The 20,357-nt window shown below is 37.9% G+C and overlaps 3 protein-coding genes across 4 annotated transcripts; all 3 read right to left on the bottom strand.

Annotated features, from left to right (window-relative positions):
* Positions 1-997: 997 nt before the first annotated feature.
* Positions 998-6,078, bottom strand: LOC139406471 (troponin I, fast skeletal muscle-like). 2 transcript variants are annotated; one of them, XM_071149088.1, is made up of 7 exons: positions 5,858-6,078; positions 4,047-4,079; positions 3,857-3,893; positions 3,533-3,658; positions 2,321-2,410; positions 1,649-1,822; positions 998-1,503 (listed from the first exon to the last, which is right to left on the bottom strand). In XM_071149088.1, the coding sequence occupies exons 2-7, from the start codon at positions 4,052-4,054 to the stop codon at positions 1,420-1,422; spliced, it is 519 nt and encodes a 172-aa protein (XP_071005189.1). In that variant the 5' UTR covers positions 4,055-4,079; positions 5,858-6,078; the 3' UTR covers positions 998-1,419. The 2 variants fall into 2 exon arrangements, with proteins under 2 accessions (XP_071005189.1, XP_071005190.1); XM_071149089.1 differs by having other exon boundaries at positions 1,003-1,503; positions 5,622-5,935.
* Positions 6,079-7,575: 1,497 nt separating this feature from the next.
* On the bottom strand, positions 7,576-8,804 carry LOC139407501 (troponin I, fast skeletal muscle-like). Its single transcript, XM_071151293.1, has 5 exons — positions 8,789-8,804; positions 8,619-8,707; positions 8,226-8,336; positions 7,966-8,139; positions 7,576-7,797 (listed from the first exon to the last, which is right to left on the bottom strand). The coding sequence occupies exons 1-5, from the start codon at positions 8,802-8,804 to the stop codon at positions 7,726-7,728; spliced, it is 462 nt and encodes a 153-aa protein (XP_071007394.1). The 3' UTR covers positions 7,576-7,725.
* Positions 8,805-15,387: 6,583 nt separating this feature from the next.
* LOC139406470 (troponin I, fast skeletal muscle-like) lies at positions 15,388-20,051 on the bottom strand. The gene is made up of 7 exons (XM_071149087.1): positions 19,837-20,051; positions 18,168-18,198; positions 18,032-18,068; positions 16,472-16,600; positions 16,091-16,180; positions 15,831-16,004; positions 15,388-15,662 (listed from the first exon to the last, which is right to left on the bottom strand). Exons 2-7 carry the CDS (start codon positions 18,173-18,175, stop codon positions 15,582-15,584), a joined length of 519 nt encoding a protein of 172 aa, XP_071005188.1. The 5' UTR covers positions 18,176-18,198; positions 19,837-20,051; the 3' UTR covers positions 15,388-15,581.
* Between the last annotated feature and the right edge of the window lie 306 nt (positions 20,052-20,357).

Here is a 20,357-nt window from a genome sequence, read left to right as displayed (position 1 = left end):
TTCAAAACACTAAACAGAAATTAACTACCCACAAAAACCCTGTGGAAAAAAGCTACCTAAGTATGGTTCCCAATCAGAGACAACAATGGACAGCTGTCCCTGATTGAGAACCATACCCGGCCAAAACAAAGAAATACAAAAACATAGAAAAAGGAACATAGAATGCCCACCCAAATCACACCCTGACCAAACCAACATAGAGACATAAAAAGCTCTAAGGTCAGGGCGTGACACTCGGTCTCAATAAGACTCCCTGCTAAAATAAAGGTAAAAAGACAATGGCAGCCCAAACTTCCTAATATTTCAACATGTGGAGGCCTCTGGTGGAGCATCTGGAAAATTACTATATATATGAAATCCGTTATTATCATCATCATCATCATTATTAATATTATTATTATTATTATTATTATTGAAGGGCATTCATGTGTTAACAAATATGGTACACTAATATCACATGACCATTTCCCAATGCCTTTCCATTAGCTAAAACAGATGTTAAGAAGATGTTTTTTTACAAACTACGGTATACATCTGATAACAATTTGTTAATCTGGATTAAATAGGAGGTTGGTTACTTAGCAAATCATAATTGGTTGTTCAATCCAGGGTTGTGTGTTTGTTGTGTTTCAATTTTAAATTCTAAATATCAATAACAAAAATAGATATATTAAGTATTTAATCATTTTCCCCTGATCTAGATCCATGGAATCCTGTAAATGTTAGTTATATGTATTGGGTTGGATCTATTCATTGCACAGGTCCAATTTCCAGATCTAAATGCAAGCTTGGCATAACACAAACAACATCCTACAGCAAGGCTGCTGGATCAATTACAGAACCTTACAGACTCAAAGATATTGTGATCTAAAGGCTCATCTGGGCAAATATGCACGCATTCTTTGAGTGTAATGTTTTCGCCTTTCAGAAGCACGCCCAGTGACCATTTGGGCCTAACTGGCAATGATCTTGTAGGAAAACACTACAAAAACAATCACAAGCTTTTTTAAATGTTTTTTATTTTTCTGTTAGTGAATATACTCCTTTTAGTGAATGTTAAAGACGCAGATGGAAAGCTGTGTGATGTTAAGAGTGGGTGAAGCTACAAATATTTACCCTTTCCACCTCACTATACAATAGCCAAAAACATTTGCAAATTACACTGAAAAGTTAAATAGAAAGAAAGAGAGACAGCGAGAGAAAAAGAGAGAGAGAGTGGGGGAGAGGGGAGAGAGAGATATCCAAAACCATAGTGTCGAATACATATTTGAACCTACAGTATCAAAAAAATAATAGCATTTTAAAATCAAAGATCCTCTTCCTGCAGGGATACCTGATACAACAAGGTCATATAAATCCGTCTCTGTACCACAATACGACAAAACACAAAAGTCGGCTATGACTGAAAACTGAATGTGTTTAACCCTGAAACTTCTTCTTCCTGCCGTCCATGCCAGCCTGTTCATCAACGTTCTTGCGCCAGTCACCAACTGCATCCGCTGCCTGCATGACAGAAAGTTTATGATGTCACAAATAGAGGATAAAATATGAAATAGCTGATCCTTTCCACATAGCTCAGAACACATTTGGGACACAATACTCGGGTACTGTGATTCTCTGCTTTGTAGGTTTCCACACAAATACCCACCTCCTCTTTGACCTCCTTCTTCACTTCTTTCAAGTTGGCTCTGAAATCCATGGAAGCCTTGTGCTTGGTGCCCAGCAGAGCCTGGAGCATAGCATCAGCAGACATACGCACTTTCTTCAGAGCTGGCTTCTTCATGCCCTGGATCTCAACCACTTTCATTCTCAAGTCCTCAATCTGTGACGTGAGCAAGTCAGGAGGAAGATAAGATTTGCCGTGTCAAAAATCTAATTTGATTTGTCACATGCGCCAAATACAACACCTTAAAGTGAGTGCTTACTTACAAGCCCTTAACCAACAATACAGTTTTAAGAATAAAAGTGTTAAGAAAGTATTTACTCAAATAAACTGTAGTAAAAAAATGTTTTTATAATAATAATAATAATAATTAAAGAGTAACAATAAAATAACAGTAGCGAGGCTATATACAGGGGGTACCGGCACAGAGTCAGTGTCACCGGTTAGTCAAGGAAATTTAGGTAAGATGTTTTTTTTTTTACAAACTACGGTATACATCTGATAACAATTTGTTAATCTGGATTAAATAGGAGGTTGGTTACATAGCAAATAATAATTGGTTGTTCAATCTAGGGTTGTGTGTTTGTTGTGTTTCAATTTTAAATTCTATGGGTATGTGTTTGTTTCATGATGAGGACAAGATGGAATAGAAAATACCTCCTTGTCTGCCTTCGTCACCTTGGACTCTGCGTCATATCTGTCCTCATCAACCTTGTCGATGGATTGGGCTAACTTTTTGAGCATTTCCTGTTGGTACACAAACACATGAAATCAGTCAGGTAATTTGTATTTATTTAGAAGAAAAAGAAACGCACACCTATTAAGACGAGGTGCTGGCTAGCGGAGTAGAAAACTTGAAGATAAAAGCGAGTCGCACACTCTAGGAGCTCAGATGCAAAAATGTAATTACCAACATTTCAACAGCCAAGCTGTCTTCATCAGGATAGCTCCTAGAGTGTGCGGCTCTCTTTTATTTATTTAACTAGACAAGTCAGTTAAGAACAAATTCTTATTTACAATGACGGTCTAGGAACAGTGGGTTAATTGCCTGTTCAGGGGCAGAACGACAGATCGGGGGTTTGAACTTGCAACCTTCAAGTAACTAGTCCAACACTCTAACCACTAGGCTACCCTGCCACCCCTATGAGAAACTCTTCTCTCCTGAAGGAATCAGTCTCTTTAGGCAACAGTTATTTAGAGTCTATGTACTTTGTAGGCAAATCCACATGGCTTATTACAAGAACCACCAATGTGAGGCCTAAATACATTGGAGTAGATGTTTTTTTATTATTATATTGAACCTTTATTTAACCAGGTAGGCTGGTTGAGAACACCTTTATTTAACCAGGTAGGCTGGTTGAGAACACCTTTATTTAACCAGGTAGGCTGGTTGAGAACAAGTTCTCATTTACAACTGCGACCTGGACAAGATAAAGCAAAGCAGTGCGACACGAACAACAACACAGAGCTACACATGGAATAAACAAGCGTACAGTCAATAACACAATAGAAAAAAAGAAAGTCTATATACAGTGTGTGCAAATGGCGTGAGGTGGTAAGGCAATAAATAGGCCAGAGTAGCAAAGTAATTACAATTTAGCAGATTAACACTGGAGTGATAGATGAGCAGATGATGATGATCAGATGACGGTGTGTAAGTAGTGATACTGGTGTGCAAAAGAGCAGAAAAGTAAATAAAAACAATATGAGGTAGGTAGATTGGGTGGGCTATTTACAGATGGACTATGTACAGCTGCAGCGATCAGTTAGCTGCTCAGATAGCTGATGTTTAAAGTTAGTGAGGGAAATGTAGGTCTCCAGATGCGTGAAGTTTGTGTAAATGAATTAATTATTAGCGTTGTATCGTACCACCAGCGCCGTTTGATCTCCAGACAAATCCAGGGCGGGGAGCTCAGCCATGAAATTGGCTTTCTCCTGCACAGCCTCCTTTTTCTCCACTTCAATAAGCTCAAACGCAATCTGGAGCACTAAGCTCTGTAGGACAAAGAAACATAGTAAAGACAAACCCAGTCTATGTAGTATTGGGGCACAAAAGATTACCTAAATGATTAAAGAGGTTGAAAAGTTATAAAACCAGTCTAATTTATGCCCAAACTAATTCAGTCAAGTACTGGACATTGGTGTGAAATACTTGTTTCATCCAATGGACCATAATTCATTGTCTTGGTTCACCTTCAGATGATGCCTGCGGCTCGATGTCATCTTTTTACTGTGGAAAAAACATGGATTTGACATGTTGTTAGGGATATAACAGTTATGTGCATTGCTGAGAGAACATAAGGGTGGTTTGGACATGTTTTGTGTCAGGCTGGAAGTCTGGAATTACACTTTTAGTGAATGTTAGACAAATTTCAAGACTTACTCTGACATCTTGGCTGTTGTTGTGTTTCACACCCTGAATAGAAGCACAACAGAGAAAACTTGCTTTTTTTATTTTGTATTTTTTTTATTTCACCTTTATTTAACCAGGTAGGCCAGTTGAGAACAAGTTCTCATTTGCAACTGCGACCTGACCAAGATAAAGCATAGCAGTGTGAACAGACAACACAGAGTTACACATGGAGTAAACAATTAACAAGTCAATAACACAGTAGAAAATTGTCTATATACATTGTGTGCAAAAGGCATGAGGAGGTAACAGATTAACACTGGAGTGATAAATGATCAGATGGTCATGTACAGGTGAAGATACTGGTGTGCAAAAGAACAGAAAAGTAAATAAATATAAACAGTATGGGGATGAGGTAGGTGATATTGGGTGGGCTATTTACCGATAGACTATGTACAGCTGCAGCGATCGGTTAGCTGCTCAGATAGCAGATGTTTGAAGTTGGTGAGGGAGATAAAAGTCTCCAACTTCAGCGATTTTTGCAATTCGTTCCAGTCACAGGCAGCAGAGAACTGGAACGAAAGGCGGCCAAATGAGGTGTTGGCTTTAGGGATGATCAGTGAGATACACCTGCTGGAGCGCGTGCTTGATACTTATGATTAAAAAATAAACATTTATAATATCAGTAGGGTGCAATATGTGCAATAGGTGCAAAAGCGAGAGACATGTCTCGTCTAAAGATCATATTCTGATATTGAGCTGAAGATTGGGGAACACTAGGCCAAACTAGGTTCTTAGGGGAAATATGATACATTTTCACAGCTAGAGTCTGAGGCAATTCCGAGAAAGCTATATCTGGACTGCTAGAGTCAGTTGTCTGACTTGTTTAATGGTTGTTAGAATGTGAAACCCTAATAAACTTTAACTGCTGCTGCCTTCAGAGACGCAGGTTTCAATTTATTAACCTGCTGCGGTGCTGTATATCAGAAAACCCTTCCTAAATACATAAATCAACAGCATCTTCTTCATTCTGTAGACAGATGTGATTGTGTTGAATCAATGTCCTCACACTCATCAATGGATATAATGGTTTGCTATTTTATTCCCCAACAATTGACTGTAAGTCTCAGTTAAAAGTTATTGATAATTGAAAACATCAAAAAAGCGTTACTTTCCCAGTCATTCATAATCTAATCAAATTAATTATTTAATTTCAAATCATCATGTCAACTACACAATTTAGCAAGCTAAGATCTATCGCAAAACTCTACTTTTTATTTTTGTTGACCTATACATGACAATTAACATGGCATTTAGCATGCTGTCTATTACACAGTATTACAAAGCTGTTACTCCATCCACCACCTCAAATAAACATGCACCACATAGTGTATAACACTATGAACTTACCATTTTATATTGAATTAACAATCATCTAAATATAATCTCACACAGAACATTCTGTGCCTGAGGTCTTTATCTCAAACTCAATAACTCAGAGGTCTGTATTTATGTTGTGTCTTTACCAGCTTTGACTGCTAGAGTATAACCCCTAACCAGAACCCTAGTCAAAGTTTTACAAAAAGAAAGAAAGTCTGACTTATTTACCTCAATGTCTTCACCTGTTTTGCCAGGTGAATATATCTGTTCCATATGCTCCATTTGGTAATGATCCATAAAGTGGTAAACAGAAATACACCCATGTGCAGTGAGTGTGTTGGATTGTTACGATTGCCATTGGTTGGGAGGCCCTTTAGTCTATTTCTATTCCTTGTGCTTTTAATCCCAGTGATGCAACACAATCAGAGAGTTTGATAGAGAGACGGGAAAAGAGAGATTCTCACCTATGAGAGGAAGAGGAGGAGGAGGAGGGCAGAACACACCAGGAGGAAGAATGGAAGACTAGCACACTGACAAGCGACATGCGGTGAAACATGAAAACGGTATATATGGTGTCGGATGATGCATCAGCAGAAACATTGGGTCCTCTTTATGGAAGTAGTTTCCATGTCAGACCAATGGAACATCGAGCTCCTGAAATACACTATGCCCAGCCCTGTTCACCTCATAAATGTTCTTTCCTTCAAGATGTCTTTCAAGACATATGTTGCTCTGAGCAGTGTGTATAGAATTACAGTTCAGTATGGGAGGGATAGGGAAAGTATTTATAGATAAGAGTGAATATAAAAAATATGATACTGTATTTCTAAAATCTAAATTAATTGAAGTGGGAGTCTACTTCAACAAGTGAATCATAGTAATATAACTCAACAAGTGAATCATATTATTAATTCTAGAAAAACAAGTTCTTGAAAATCCTAATACAGTTTTAAAAGTGGTTATTTTATCGAATCAGTAAAGCACTCAGAAATTTAAATTGTATCGAAATCAGAAATTGATTTATTGTCTTAAAGACAAAACACAATAAACCTCAATTCCATCATGTTTCCTTCAAACCTAAAAGCACAGCAACTGTGAATTATATGTTAGGCCATATTGATAATATGTTGAGTGCTTAATCAGGCCAACACATGACAAATGGAGTTAAACAAACGAGTAAATAACACGTAGTAAGTGAAATGCTACTCTACTCATGATTCTGCTTGGCTACATTTGGTGAAACAGTGCAGATTGCCATTGTTTGTTCAAAACTCACCAACTTCCCCCATTTTTCCATTGCTATACTTTCAGAGAAAGGGGATTGTATTAAATTGAGAGTTGGGCAGAGTGAATGAGAGAGAGAGGAAGGATCAGCAGAAATTAAAAGTACTCTACTATACTGACATCTTGTGGTTTAATAGATAACCTAATAGATGTATTTAATAAATAACCTCCACCCCAGATGTTCTAGGTGTCTCCAGAATTTGTGTTGCAAAATTCCAGTAACTTTCCCAAAATTACCAGGTTTTCCAGAAATCCTGGTGGGAAGATTCCCAGAATAAGAAGCAAATAAGATGATTTTTCAGAAAGCCAACTTTTTTCCAACCATACTCCAGAATACCTTACATCCAAAAGCATGGAGGGACCAAATCTGAAAGGAGTAAAATAATTTACCACAACATAGAATCATAAAATTGATACCATTTCCATGTTTCATGTTTCCACCATGTTCATGTTTCCACCATGTTCATGTTTCCACCATGTTCATGTTCATGTTTCCACCATGTTCATGTTCATGTTTCCACTATGTTCATGTTCATGTTTCCACCATGTTCATGTTTCCACCATGTTCATGTTTCCACCATGTTCATGTTCATGTTTCCACCATGTTCATGTTCATGTTTCCACCATGTTCATGTTTCCACCATGTTCATGTTCATGTTTCCACCATGTTCATGCTCATGTTTCCACCATGTTCATGTTTCCACCATGTTCATGTTCATGTTTCCACCATGTTCATGTTCATGTTTCCACCATGTTCATGTTTCCACCATGTTGCCAACATTTATTGAATTACTGCAGTTTGGCAGTTGTATATATTTTCAGTAAGCCTATATATTTGGAAAATAATTTACAATTCGATTACAGTTTACAGTTAGTATAAGGGCTTATCTTATGCTGTAAGATAAACATGTCTTTGCCTCAAATCTCGACCTTAGGTCTTCCATATCCAACTCTGTAACCGTACAACAAAATAACAAAAAAGATAGATCAATCACTCTGTATCCTCCGTAGTTTTGAACACCAAAACTAATTTGGTAATTTTGGCAGACTAAAACTTCTTCTTCCTGCCGTCCATGCCAGCCTGTTCATCAACGTTCTTACGCCAGTCACCGACTTCCTCCTGCATGACATAAAATGTACGATGTGACATTCTTAGTGTTTGAGGATATAATATGAAATAAATGTAATTGATCCTTTCATCAAAGCCCTGAATACATGTGGGGAAAAGGTTGCCAACTCCCAAAGTACTGTGATTCTCTGCTTCGTAATTCTCCCCACAAATACCCACCTCCTCTTTGACCTCCTTCTTCACTTCTTTCAAGTTGGCTCTGAAATCCATGGAAGCCTTGTGCTTGGTGCCCAGCAGAGCTGCAAGCATAGCATCAGCAGACATACGCACTTTCTTCAGAGCTGGCTTCTTTATGCCCTGGATCTCAACCACTTTCATCTTCAGGTCCTCGATCTGTGAAGAGGGTGAGTCAACACATAGTCAAGACCAGCGCTATATGTTTCCAGGATGAGGACAATATGGAATGCAAAGTACTGTACCTCTTTGTCTGTCTTCTTCACTTTTGCCTCGGCGTCATATCTTTCCTCATCAACCTTGTCAATGGTCTGGGCCAACTTTTTAAAATAATTTCCTGTGTGCACAACAACACACTACAGATCATTTGTATGAGAGGCATCACTATGGCACCAGAATCTAAAGAGGGTGGAATTAACCACTTTCTACAGGCAAAAGCTATCTAGAGAGGGAGAGGTGGTAACCTTTCATTTGACATACTGATGAAGGCTTTGCCAAGACGTCTGTGCGAAATTATATCCCCCGCTGTGGAATTAAAATAAGACATTAGCAACCACAAAAGGAAGACAATGGAGTGTGTATACATCTACGAATCCCACCTCATTACGATAAACTCAAATCAATAAACAGTATGGTACCACCAGCGCCGCTTGATTTCCAGACAAATCCACAATGGGGATCTGAGCCATGAAATCTTCTTTCTCTTGCATGGACTCCTTTTTCTCTGCTGCCAGAAAAGTAGCCGCAATCGAGAGACACAAGCTCTGGAGGAAAAGGAAACCCAGTGAGGCCAAACCTAGTCCAGTACCTGGCTTGGTGTACATTCAGGACACGCTGTTGTGCTTAGTGGAGGTCAAAAAGATAGAAATGCACATTGGCATACACAGAGTCATATACTGCTCATATAGGAAACCCATTGACAAAATGCAGTTTGCACCTAATTTGCCAAGCATAAGAATACATAGAATGTTGTCACAGTGAACTGTGTTGATTTACCTTTAGATTATGCTTGCGGCTCGAGGTCATCCTTTTCCTGTGAAGAAAGGTGAGTTTGACATACTGGATTGTTATATACATGACTGGTCAATATGCTGAAGGGACATGAATGATCAATATGCTGAAGGTACATGACTGGTCAATATGATGAAGAGACATGACTGGTCAATATGATGAAGAGACATGACTGGTCAATATGATGAAGAGACATGACTGATCAATATGCTGAAGGGACATGACTGATCAATATGATGAAGAGACATGACTGATCAATATGCTGAAGGGACATGACTGATCAATATGATGAAGGGACATGACTGATCAATATGTTGAAGGGACATGACTGATCAATATGATGAAGAGACATGACTGATCAATATGATGAAGAGACATGACTGGTCAATATGCTGAAGGGACATGACTGATCAATATGATGAAGGGACATGACTGGTCAATATGATGAAGGGACATGAATGATCAATATGATGAAGGGACATGACTGATCAATATGATGAAGGGACATGACTGATCAATATGCTGAAGGGACATGACTGATCAATATGATGAAGGGACATGACTGATCAATATGATGAAGGGACATGACTGATCAATATGATGAAGAGACATGACTGATCAATATGATGAAGGGACATGACTGATCAATATGCTGAAGGGACATGACTGATCAATATGCTGAAGAGACATGACTGATCAATATGCTGAAGAGACATGACTGATCAATATGCTGAAGGGACATGACTGATCAATATGCTGAAGGGACATGACTGATCAATATGCTGAAGAGACATGACTGATCAATATGATGAAGGGACATGACTGGTCAATATGATGAAGAGACATGACTGATCAATATGCTGAAGAGACATGACTGGTCAATATGTTGACCAAGGCTTGTATCAGTGATATGCTATAGCATGCTGAATAGATTGGGAAGGTCAAAAAATATCTAATTTACTTTTCTCACGTTGTTGTGAAAGACTCACACCCAATAGTTTTTATGATGGCCATGAGCAATATGGTATCATTGCAAAATGTATACTGAATAGAAATATAAATCCAACATGCAACAATTTAAACGATTTTACTGAGGTACAGTTCATATAAATTAATTAGGCCCTAATCTATGAATTTCACATGACTAGGAATACAGAAATGAGTGCACAATACTTGAGAGAAATAAAGGTTTTGAGTGTATGGAACATTTCGGGGATCATTTCAGCTCATGAAACATGGGAAAAACACTTTAAATGTTGCATTTATATTTGTGCTCAGTGTAAGCATCCTGCTCAATTTCTATGTAATTTATTTCATACATTATTTACATATTATTGCCTTCGTAAAGTATTCAGACCCCTTTACTTTTTCCCATTTTTGTATGTTACAGCTTTATTCTAAAATGTTCCTCATCAATCTACACACAATAACCCATAGTGACAAAGCAAAAACAGGTTTTTAGAAAATTTTACAAATGTATTACAAATAAAGAAATGGAAATATAACATTTATAATATTTAGACCCTTTACTCAGTACTTTGTTGAAACACCTTTGGCAGCAATTACAGTATCGAGTCTTCTTGGGTATGATGCCACACAAGCCACAAGCTTGGCAGACCTGTTTCTGCCAGGTTTCCTCCAGAAGTGACGCTTGGCATTCAGGCCAAAGCGTTCAGAGAATCTTGTTTCTGATGGTATGAGAGTCTTTAGGTGCCTTTTGGCAAATCAAAGTCAGGTGGTCATGTGCCTTTTACTGAGGAGTGGCTTCCGTCTTGGCACACTCTCCCGTAAAGGCCTGATTGGTGGATGGCTGCAGAGGCAGTTGTCCTTCTGGAAGGTTCTCCCATCTCCACAGAGGAACTCTAGAGCTCTGTCAGAGTGACCATCAGGTTCTAGGTCACCTCCCTGACCAAGGCCCTTCTCCCCCGATTGCTCAGTTCGGCCGGGCAGCCAGCTCAACGAAGAGTCTTGGTGGATCCAAACTTCTTCCATTTCAGAATGATGGAGGCCACTGTGTTCTTGGGGACTTTCAATGCTGCAGAAATGTTTTGGTACCCTTCTCCAGATCTGTGCCTCTACACAATCCTGTCTTGGAGCTCTATGGACAATTCCTTCAACCTCATGGCTTGGTTTTTGCTCTGACATGCATTGTCAACTATGGGACCTTATATAGACAGGTGTGTACCTTTCCACATCAAGTCCAATCAATTGAATTTACCACAGGTGGACTCCAATCAAGTTGTAGCAGCATCTCAAGGATGATCAATGGAAATGGGATGCACCTGAGCATAGGGAAGGGTCTAAATACTTATGTAAATAAGTTATTTATATATATTTTTTTTTAATATATTTGCAAAAAATTCTAAACACCTGGTTTTGCTTTGTCATTATGTGGTATTGTGTGTAGATTGCTGATGATTTTTTATTTTTAAATCCATTTTAGAATAAGGCTTTAATGTAACAAAATGTGGAAAAAGTCAAGGGGTCTGAATACTTTCTGAAGGTACTGTGTGTGTGTGTGTATATTTGCCCATGTTAGAGTACGGTTTAGGCATACTAGCAATTGTTTGATGTTAGGGTTAGGGTTGGCTGTTTGTTTTTTGTTTGTATGTTTCTTTGTCTATTTGTTTATTTATTCTGATTTGGTATAAAAAAAAATCCCTACTTTCTAACACTATGTTTGTCTAAGACTAGGGATGCAAAAATCTGTAACTTTCCGAAGATTCCCAGGTTTTTCCGAAATTCTGGTTGGAGGATTCCAGATTCCTGCTTATTCACTCCTGATTACGGGAGACTTCCAAACAGGATTTCTGGAAAACTGGAGAATTTTTGGAAAGCTACCGCATATTTGCAACGCTATCTAAAATCCTGTGAAAAGAATAACATGTGGCAAACATCAAGGTAATGGATACTTACTCAGACATGATGGAGGAATGTGTGCTTCAGACCCTGTAACAACAAGACAATGAGGAAGAGAAATGTTTTTAGCATTAGGGTGCTATTTGCCTCATAAGCCTAAAATTAGAACAGGCTTGTGTATCCAGCTCAAGAATGATTAATGAACACTGGCTGCTAATGGAGCAATTTGGACACTTCAAGGAAGGGAGGGGAAATCTGATCCATTTGACTATTAAAACTTGTTGGAACAATTTTGATCAGGCTAAATTTGGACAGCTGGAGACAAGAGTCACCCCTGACATTCATGGGCTGTTACTTTATTGATGTCATTAGCACACAAATCTTCTGCAGGCATCATCGTCTTGCTCCACCCTGAGAACATCTTGGTATCACTCAAATCACTACAACCTGCGTTCTCAGTGAACCCCGTCATTACATCTCTTTCACTTTTCCTATTGCATTTTGGGGGGCATACTTTCTGTCATGAAAAGCCCCTCAATCGAATCATTGATTATTATTTTAAGCAATACAGTATGGCTCAAATGTTGTAAGACACTGTTGTTAAACCCCACCGCATCAATGAATAGCAATGTTAAGAATAGGAATGATGTTTTTAACAACTTCTCTGTTTTCTCTAGTTTGAAGTCAATGACACATGCAGTTCAAATACGTTCAAATTCATTAATATTCAAATGATCAAATAAATGCTACTATTTTGAGTATACTTCAGCAAACAGAGAAATTGACAATAAAAACTCTTGCCAACACATCCTTTTCCAATCTGTTCAACTAGGAACATACATGATAATCAAAATATGTATTAAACTCTTACTTTCAAATGCCTGATAGAGCATGGTGCTTGCAACGCTCAACTGTTATGCCATGACTATCAACTGACCAGTGGATCTGAAACTATTCTGTAGGTTACCAAATGTTAGCTGTAGCCCAAGAGGAACGGACCTCCAACCAAGGGCCTAGAAGCCCCATTCAGTAAACACTGTCTGCTGTAACCTAGTTATCACATTCGAGTTACAGTATAATCAAAATTCTAGATCTCCATCACAAATCCCATATCGCTATCCGTGACAGTTATACACATTGAATATTTGAGCAGGAGTCCCCCCCGCCCTCCACACAGGGTCACACTGTCTAACACAGAGGCCCGTCGGCCACATCATTCTGTCTAGACAGGCTCAATAGTCTTTCATAATATCCACCCTGATATATTTATCTCAATGTATTCACCTGTATTCAAATGTAGTGAACTTGTGACAGGTGTCACTTAGTGCGATCATTTCCAGGTGCTACCTGTTAATGGGTATTTTTTTATTCTTTTTTTTCTACTGTGTTATTGACTTGTTAATTGTATATTCCATGTGTAACTCTGTGTTGCTGTCTGTTCACACTGCTATGCTTTATCTTGGTCAGGTCACAGTTGTAAATGAGAACTTGTTCTCAACTAGCCTACCTGGTTAAATAAAGGTGAAATAAAAAAAATAAAAAAAATAATATCTGTGTAAATGTAGCCATGAAATCACCTTTACATCAACGTCTATAAATGTACACTGTGTAAGACTTAATTACCAGGTAAAACTACCCCCCCACGGTGAGACTGTATTCCTTCATTTATCAATAAGTCACATCCAACCTTATTTATCATTAAGACAGATCCTGTGTGATCGAAAGATAAGAGAGGTTCTCACCTATGAGATGAGGAGGACAGGACACACTTGGTGAAGAAGGGGAGAAACTGGTAAGTCACAGGCAAAGAACAAATCCAACAGGGTATATATATGTAGACTAGTGATGAATCAGCAGAAACCCAGGGACCTCCTTGTGGTGGTGGAGACTCCTTAGGCCAACGGAACTGTGGGCTCCTGAAATACCACCAACCCTTTCCTCCAACTCACATCATAAATTTCCCTTTCTGCAAGGTGTCTCCCAAAACCTGAGCTGCCACTGGCTTCCATACCAACGACGTTGGAAAGGTTTGACAAAGCCATCCCAGTTAAGCACGGACAACATGGATAGATAAACCCGGGTAAGCAAGGGTCAACGTTGATATATTCTTGAACCACTTTTGGTTGATTGATGATAATTCCATTTTCAATAATAAGAAGGCTATTGTTAAAGGGTCAGTGTGCAGTTCAAACAATAAAAAGTGACTTCCCAGCCACTGTTTTGACAAAAAGTTCTTCAACAATCAATGTGTATATAGCAATAATTTTAAAGTAAAAAAATGGAAGTACCAATTGCAGATTGCACCTGTAAAATAAAAAAGGGAAAGGGGTCGTGAACTTTAACAAGGGAACCATGCTATCAATTGCATTTAAGTGAAACCGTTGAACAATTTCTGTATCTGTCATTATTGTCAGAACAATTTTTGACCTCTGGAATCCATTTTGTTAAGGATTTTTAAAAAGTAGAAAAAAGTGTTACTCACCATTTGCAGGACTAGAGTTCCCCAATCCAACTTCAATTGCATGGCAATACACTGTAAATTGAATATCTACAAATAATGAGAAATTCCTGAGAAAAAAGTGGGCAAGCAAATAGCCCTCTTTTGCTCAAAGGTGAGATGGGGAGAAGGAGCGAGAGATTGAAAGAGAGCGAGAGAGAGCGATAGAGTGATGGAGAGAGGATATTTATTTATTTATATATTATATTACTAATTATATCATAACTATATTCTTGTAAATTGTTTATGATATTCTTTATTCAAATATGAAAGGTATAATTAAATATAAAACATTTTTTAAATGATTAATACACATCTAAAATGTGTAACTAAATCAAGCCAATCGTTATTGAGTTTTAATTAAATTGTGTTTTCATCAAGTTATTTCGCATGACACATTATACTCTAATGACATTGACATTTATGATGAAATGTTTGTAGGAAATATAATCCTATATTCTTACCACAAATATATTAGATTAATTCACTGTGGGGTTGCAAAAAGCAAATGTTACCGGTTTTCAGGGATACAACCTAACTTCAGTTTCTCCTGGAAACCGGAAGTGTGGACTCTGCTTAGGCGTCTTTTTACACCAGTATTATCTTATGCCAGGTTGTGATTTTCAATGTTCCTGATAGGTCGATATTTCCTTGGGGGCTGGAATAGAGAACCTTGACACAGCTGTCTGGTAGGTGCACATAAGTGACATAAGTGCAACATTAATATTTGGAATAAATATTTATTAATATTTGGAAAAGCCCTAGTTATGGATGCCCCACTATTTCAGTGCCAAATTAGTAATAAAGAAATAAACATGCATAACAATGTTCAAGCACAGGAGGTTGGAAAGCACGGACTCGTAGTAATGACTGGAGCGGAGTGGGTGGAATGGTATCAAATACAACACACATACGGTTTCCATGTGTTTGATGCCCTTCCATTTGCTCTGTTCCAACTATTATTATGAGCCGTCCTACCCTCAGCAGCCTCCACTGTATTCAAGAAATATACATGTCAAAAGTAACAAAAAAAGACTGTCTTCTTCAAAGCATTTATTTAATTACTGAGCTTTGGCATGAATGTTGGACATAGGTAAAATATGTTTTCTTCAATAGCTTTTTACTATTGACATAAGACATACGTTTAAGTTAAATAGATTGACAAAATGACTCTAACTCTGTGACGGTATAACAAAACAACCTAAAATATGTATTAAAAAGCAAATTCAGTCATTTATGCGGTCTCAAACTTCTTCTTCCTGCCGTCCATGCCAGCCTGTTCATCAACGTTCTTACGCCAGTCACCGACTTCCTCCTGCATGACATAAAATGTACGATGTGACATTCTTAGTGTTTGAGGATGTAATATGAAATTCATGTAACTGATCATTTCCTCAAAGTTCTGAGCACATTCGGAACAACTGCCGCCAACTCCTAAAGTACTGTGATTCTCTGCTTCGTAATTCTCCCCACAAATACCCACCTCCTCTTTGACCTCCTTCTTCACTTCTTTCAAGTTGGCTCTGAAATCCATGGAAGCCTTGTGCTTGGTGCCCAGCAGAGCTGCAAGCATAGCATCAGCAGACATACGCACTTTCTTCAGAGCTGGCTTCTTTATGCCCTGGATCTCAACCACTTTCATTCTCAAGTCCTCGATCTGTGAAGAGGGTGAGTCAACACATAGTCAAGACCAGCGCTATATGCTTCCAGGATGAGGACAATATGGAATGCAACGTACTGTACCTCTTTGTCTGTCTTCTTCACTTTTGCCTCGGCGTCATATCTATCCTCATCAACCTTGTCAATGGTCTGGGCCAACTTTTTAAGCATTTCCTGTTGACACACAAACATATCACAGATAATTTGTATGAGAAACACAGTGTATCTTAATGGTGTCTTCAGCTTTTGGCACAGATCAATCTCATTCAATTCATTTTCGTTTCTATGCAAATCAAATAAATCCAAATGCAGCCTTAACACATATCTCAAAATCAAATATGTAACATGAAAAATAAATAGGTTAGGATTTTTGTGGTACCAATTGTATGGTTGTATGAATTATTGTATATGTCAGGTATTCAAAGCAGACTAAATGAGAATGAACTGGTTAGAATGGTAAAATACCTGCAGCTCAGGAAGACCCCCAGACAATACCGGAGCAGGGCAGTTTTCTGCTATAAAAGCTGCCTTTTCCGTTATCAAGTCTGCTGCTTCTTTCTCCAGGAGGTCTTTGGCAATCGCAAGCATCAAGCTCTGGATGCCAGGGGGAGAAAAGGTGTCAGAGCAGCTAACACGACTACACCAAAACATGTAGGACTCACCAATGCAAAGTTAGGCCTAGCATCAATTTCAGGCACTCTCAAATGTACTGTATTTCCTTATACATTCAAGAAAGTAACCTTGTGGTATTACCATGTGTCTGAATAAATAATTGAGAGCCTAAGCACGTTAACTTCAGGCAACTGCCAGCTAATGTGTTTCTGCCGTTTGTGTTTGTCTTGATACATTTTACACAATCACTTGTACACATAGTTCATTTGTGGTTATTTAATTAAATAGGGAAAAGTATTTGAATTTCATATCGCTACTGTGCCCGCAGTTTTGACATCTTTTCAAATAAGAATGGGTTATTATTTGACTTAGCTGTATAGACACAATATGAGTCAAAGGTTTGGACACACCTATTCATTCAAGGGTTTTTCTTTATTTTTACTATTTTATACATTGTACAATAGTAGTGAAAGCATTAAAACTATGAAATAACACATACACACTGTCATGTAGTAACCAAAAAAGCATTAAACACACCAAAATATATTTTATATTTGAGATGCTTCAAAGTAGCCACCCTTTGCCTTGATGACAGCTTTGCACACTCTTGGCATTCTCTCAACCAGCTTCATGAGGTGGAAGGTGACCTGGAAGGCATTTAAATTAACAGGTGTGCCTAGTTAAAAGGTCCTTTGTAAAATGTATTTCCTTCTTAATGCGTTTCAGCCAGTCAGTTGTGTTGTAACAAGGTAGGGGTGATATACATTGGATAAAGACAGCCATGTTTGATAAAATACCATGTCCATATTATGGAAAGAACAGCTCAAATAAGTAAAGAGAAATGACAGTCCATCATTACTTTAAGACATGACGGTCAGTCAATGCAGAAAATGTAAAGAAATATTTGACCAAGAAAGAGAGTGAGGGAGTGCTGCATCAGATGACCTGGCCTCCACAATAACCAGACCTCAACCCAATTGAGATGGATTGGGATGAGTTGGACTGCAGAGTGAAGGAAAAGCAGCCAAAAAGTTCTCAGGATATGTGGGAACTCCTTCAAGACTGTTGGAAAATCATTCCTCATGAAGCTGGTTGAGAGATTGCTAATAGTGTGCAAAACACTGTCATCAAGGCAAAGGGTGGCTACGTTGAATAATCAAAAATATAAAATATATTTTGATTTGTTTAACACTTTTTTTGGTTACTACATGATTCCATATGTGTTCTTTCATAGTTTTGAAATCTTCACTATTATTCTACAATGTAGAAAATAGTAAAAATAAAGAAAAACTCTTGAATGAGTAGGTGTGTCCAAACTTTTGACTGGTACTGTAAATGTTCAATCAAAGGAGAGTAAGAACAAAACAGTTTTTCATATTGGAAGCTGAAATTGGGTTAAATCAGTATATTTACCTTCAGATGACCCCTGCGGCTCGAATTCATCTTTTTCCTGTGAGAGGAAGAAGTAGATACATGAGATGTTCGCGATGCACTCAGACAATCAGTCACCTCTCAGATGTTATTGAGTCTAATGTAATATTGTACTTACTCTGACATCTTGCTTGTTTATTTTTTCACACCTTGTACAAGACAGAAATTAAAAGATTAAAAACTTTGACAGAACAAGTGTTGTTATAAATGTATATGTTGTACTGTGATAGACTCAGAAGAGCAGTCATAATGCCAAAATGAATCCACAAAATAACAGTAGCACACATAAGATATAGAGATCACTTTAATTACTCAGCAAGTAGGAGTCTACCCTGGCTCACTTTACTGGGTATGTACTTATTTTTATCTTTATGCTGGTGCAGGACATTTGGACAACCTGCGATTTTAGCATATTATTATGGCAGCTAGACACTGGCAATAGAACACCTTTCAACTAGTTTCACATTGCAGATATAAGCATGCAGATATGAAGTATTCACAAACATGTATCATATTGCTGCTTGCCACTTGGAACAATTTTATGCTTAAACAGATAGGGTTTCAACTTATTCAGATGCCAAAACATATATACATTCTGAATGATAGTTTCTTATTTCCCTGAGGACGACAAATCTAAACTGGTATTTGGCATGCTAAACTTTGATCTACTTAATTATTGAGCTGCTGACCTACATTTGAATATAACTACAACTACAATTTTACTAATTTGTTAAAACAATGAGTCACTCTTTATAATGTTGATCCTTTAAAGGGATAGTTAAACTATTTTTTTTAAATTGTAGCTTTTCTTCCAATTTCCTTAAGTTGTTGTTGTTTTCTCCAAACCATTTCAAAATAACTAGCTAGCTAACCAAGTTAAATACTAGCTAACCAATTTAAATACAGTTCGTAGGAAACCAATAACTAGCTAACCAATTGAAATACAGTTTGAAGGAAACCAATAACTAGCTAAACACCCTAAAGTCGAAAATACGCTAATATTTCCAAAAAGTGAACTATCACTTTAAACAGTGATATATTCAATTTTTTTACTCATGAATGTTCAAATCTTGCAAATAAATCATGTAAAATGTTTTATTCATTCATGATACACAAAAGGTTTCATATTCTGATGGTTATTTATATTTAATTTCTGTAGATTCCAGACATCTAGAACACCACCTGTTCAGGAACAAATGGCATAAGATTGCACACACAGAGCAGAACAAAAACATCCAGGTAACAAGGTCCCCTTGAGCATCATGTTGGGCTGATACATGCAATCAGCCTACGAAGTATAATATTTCTAGTGACCAAGACGGCTCAAACTGTTGAGCTAGCTCTACTTCCTGAATAGCTAAATTCACATCTGGTGACACAAAACAATTCAGCAATTCAATTCATTCAATTAAAACATTCAAATTCCTTAATATCTGTCAATCATGTGCACATAATGAATCACTGAAAATAACGTCTATCGCTTAAAAAAAGAAAGGTGAGAATACAGACCTGTATTTGTTTCCCCCTTATATCCCAAAACAATTTAGCCAGCACACATGCATACATTTACCATGTGGGTGGCCATAGGGATAGAATCCACAACCCTGGTGTTACAAGCACTGTCCTCAACCAACTGAGCCATACAGGACCATGTTACTACTGTGATCGTATGATCTGTCAATGTGCAGAAACCAACAGCTGCAACACTACATACAGTTCAAAGCAGTCAAGAGACAGGAGCACATTATGCATGCTGGAGCACTATAAGATCCCACTATTATCCTCACCTGTGAGAAAAATAATGATGAAAAATGAAGAGCAGCTGTAAGAGATGGAGAGGGAGAGGATGGCAAGCCAATAGCAGATTAAATGAGGGAGTACACAGTATTAAATACTGATGGGTGGACACCAGTGGTTTATCCCTCCCTCAACATGGTAATGTTTACTGCAGTAGGTCAGTCTTTATGGTAGTGGTCAGTGATGCTGCCGGCCCCCTGTCAGCCTGATATACTGCCCTGTAACATATACATGCCCTGTAACATGCCCCGTTATCTAAATATAGGCTCCATATTTCCAAACCAGATAACTAAAGTATCAATAATATTTCCACATCTTGCTCTGTAACTTAAATAATAACAAGCAACGTGCAACTGCTTGTCACAATGTCATCCCCTCTATAGTTTCTTGTTGTGATCAAGTCTTAATCGATGAATGATACGTGAATGTGGTCAAAGTAGCCCTACACTACAGGGCCAGATATAATAAGCATTGGAAATAAAGCATCTAATGGTAGGAACTTACCCGGTAA

Source organism: Oncorhynchus clarkii, chromosome 4 (genome assembly GCF_045791955.1).
Source record: "Oncorhynchus clarkii lewisi isolate Uvic-CL-2024 chromosome 4, UVic_Ocla_1.0, whole genome shotgun sequence".
NCBI lineage: Eukaryota > Metazoa > Chordata > Actinopteri > Salmoniformes > Salmonidae > Oncorhynchus > Oncorhynchus clarkii.
Note: the sequence above shows the minus strand (reverse complement) of the source record. Positions and strands in the feature narration are given on the sequence as shown.

Coding starts and splice junctions, on each gene's coding strand:
- LOC139407501 (XM_071151293.1), bottom strand. Junction 8,140..8,225: donor TGAAGAAGACAGACAAAGAG/GTACAGTACTTT, acceptor CCCTCTTCACAG/ATCGAGGACCTGAAGATGAA. Junction 7,798..7,965: donor AGAAGGAGGTCAAAGAGGAG/GTGGGTATTTGT, acceptor TATGTCATGCAG/GAGGAAGTCGGTGACTGGCG.
- LOC139406470 (XM_071149087.1), bottom strand. Junction 16,181..16,471: donor GGGGTCTTCCTGAGCTGCAG/GTATTTTACCAT, acceptor GTGTGTCAACAG/GAAATGCTTAAAAAGTTGGC. Junction 16,005..16,090: donor TGAAGAAGACAGACAAAGAG/GTACAGTACGTT, acceptor CCCTCTTCACAG/ATCGAGGACTTGAGAATGAA.
- LOC139406471 (XM_071149088.1), bottom strand. Junction 2,411..3,532: donor GAGATCAAACGGCGCTGGTG/GTACGATACAAC, acceptor GTGTACCAACAG/GAAATGCTCAAAAAGTTAGC. Junction 1,823..2,320: donor TGACGAAGGCAGACAAGGAG/GTATTTTCTATT, acceptor CTCACGTCACAG/ATTGAGGACTTGAGAATGAA.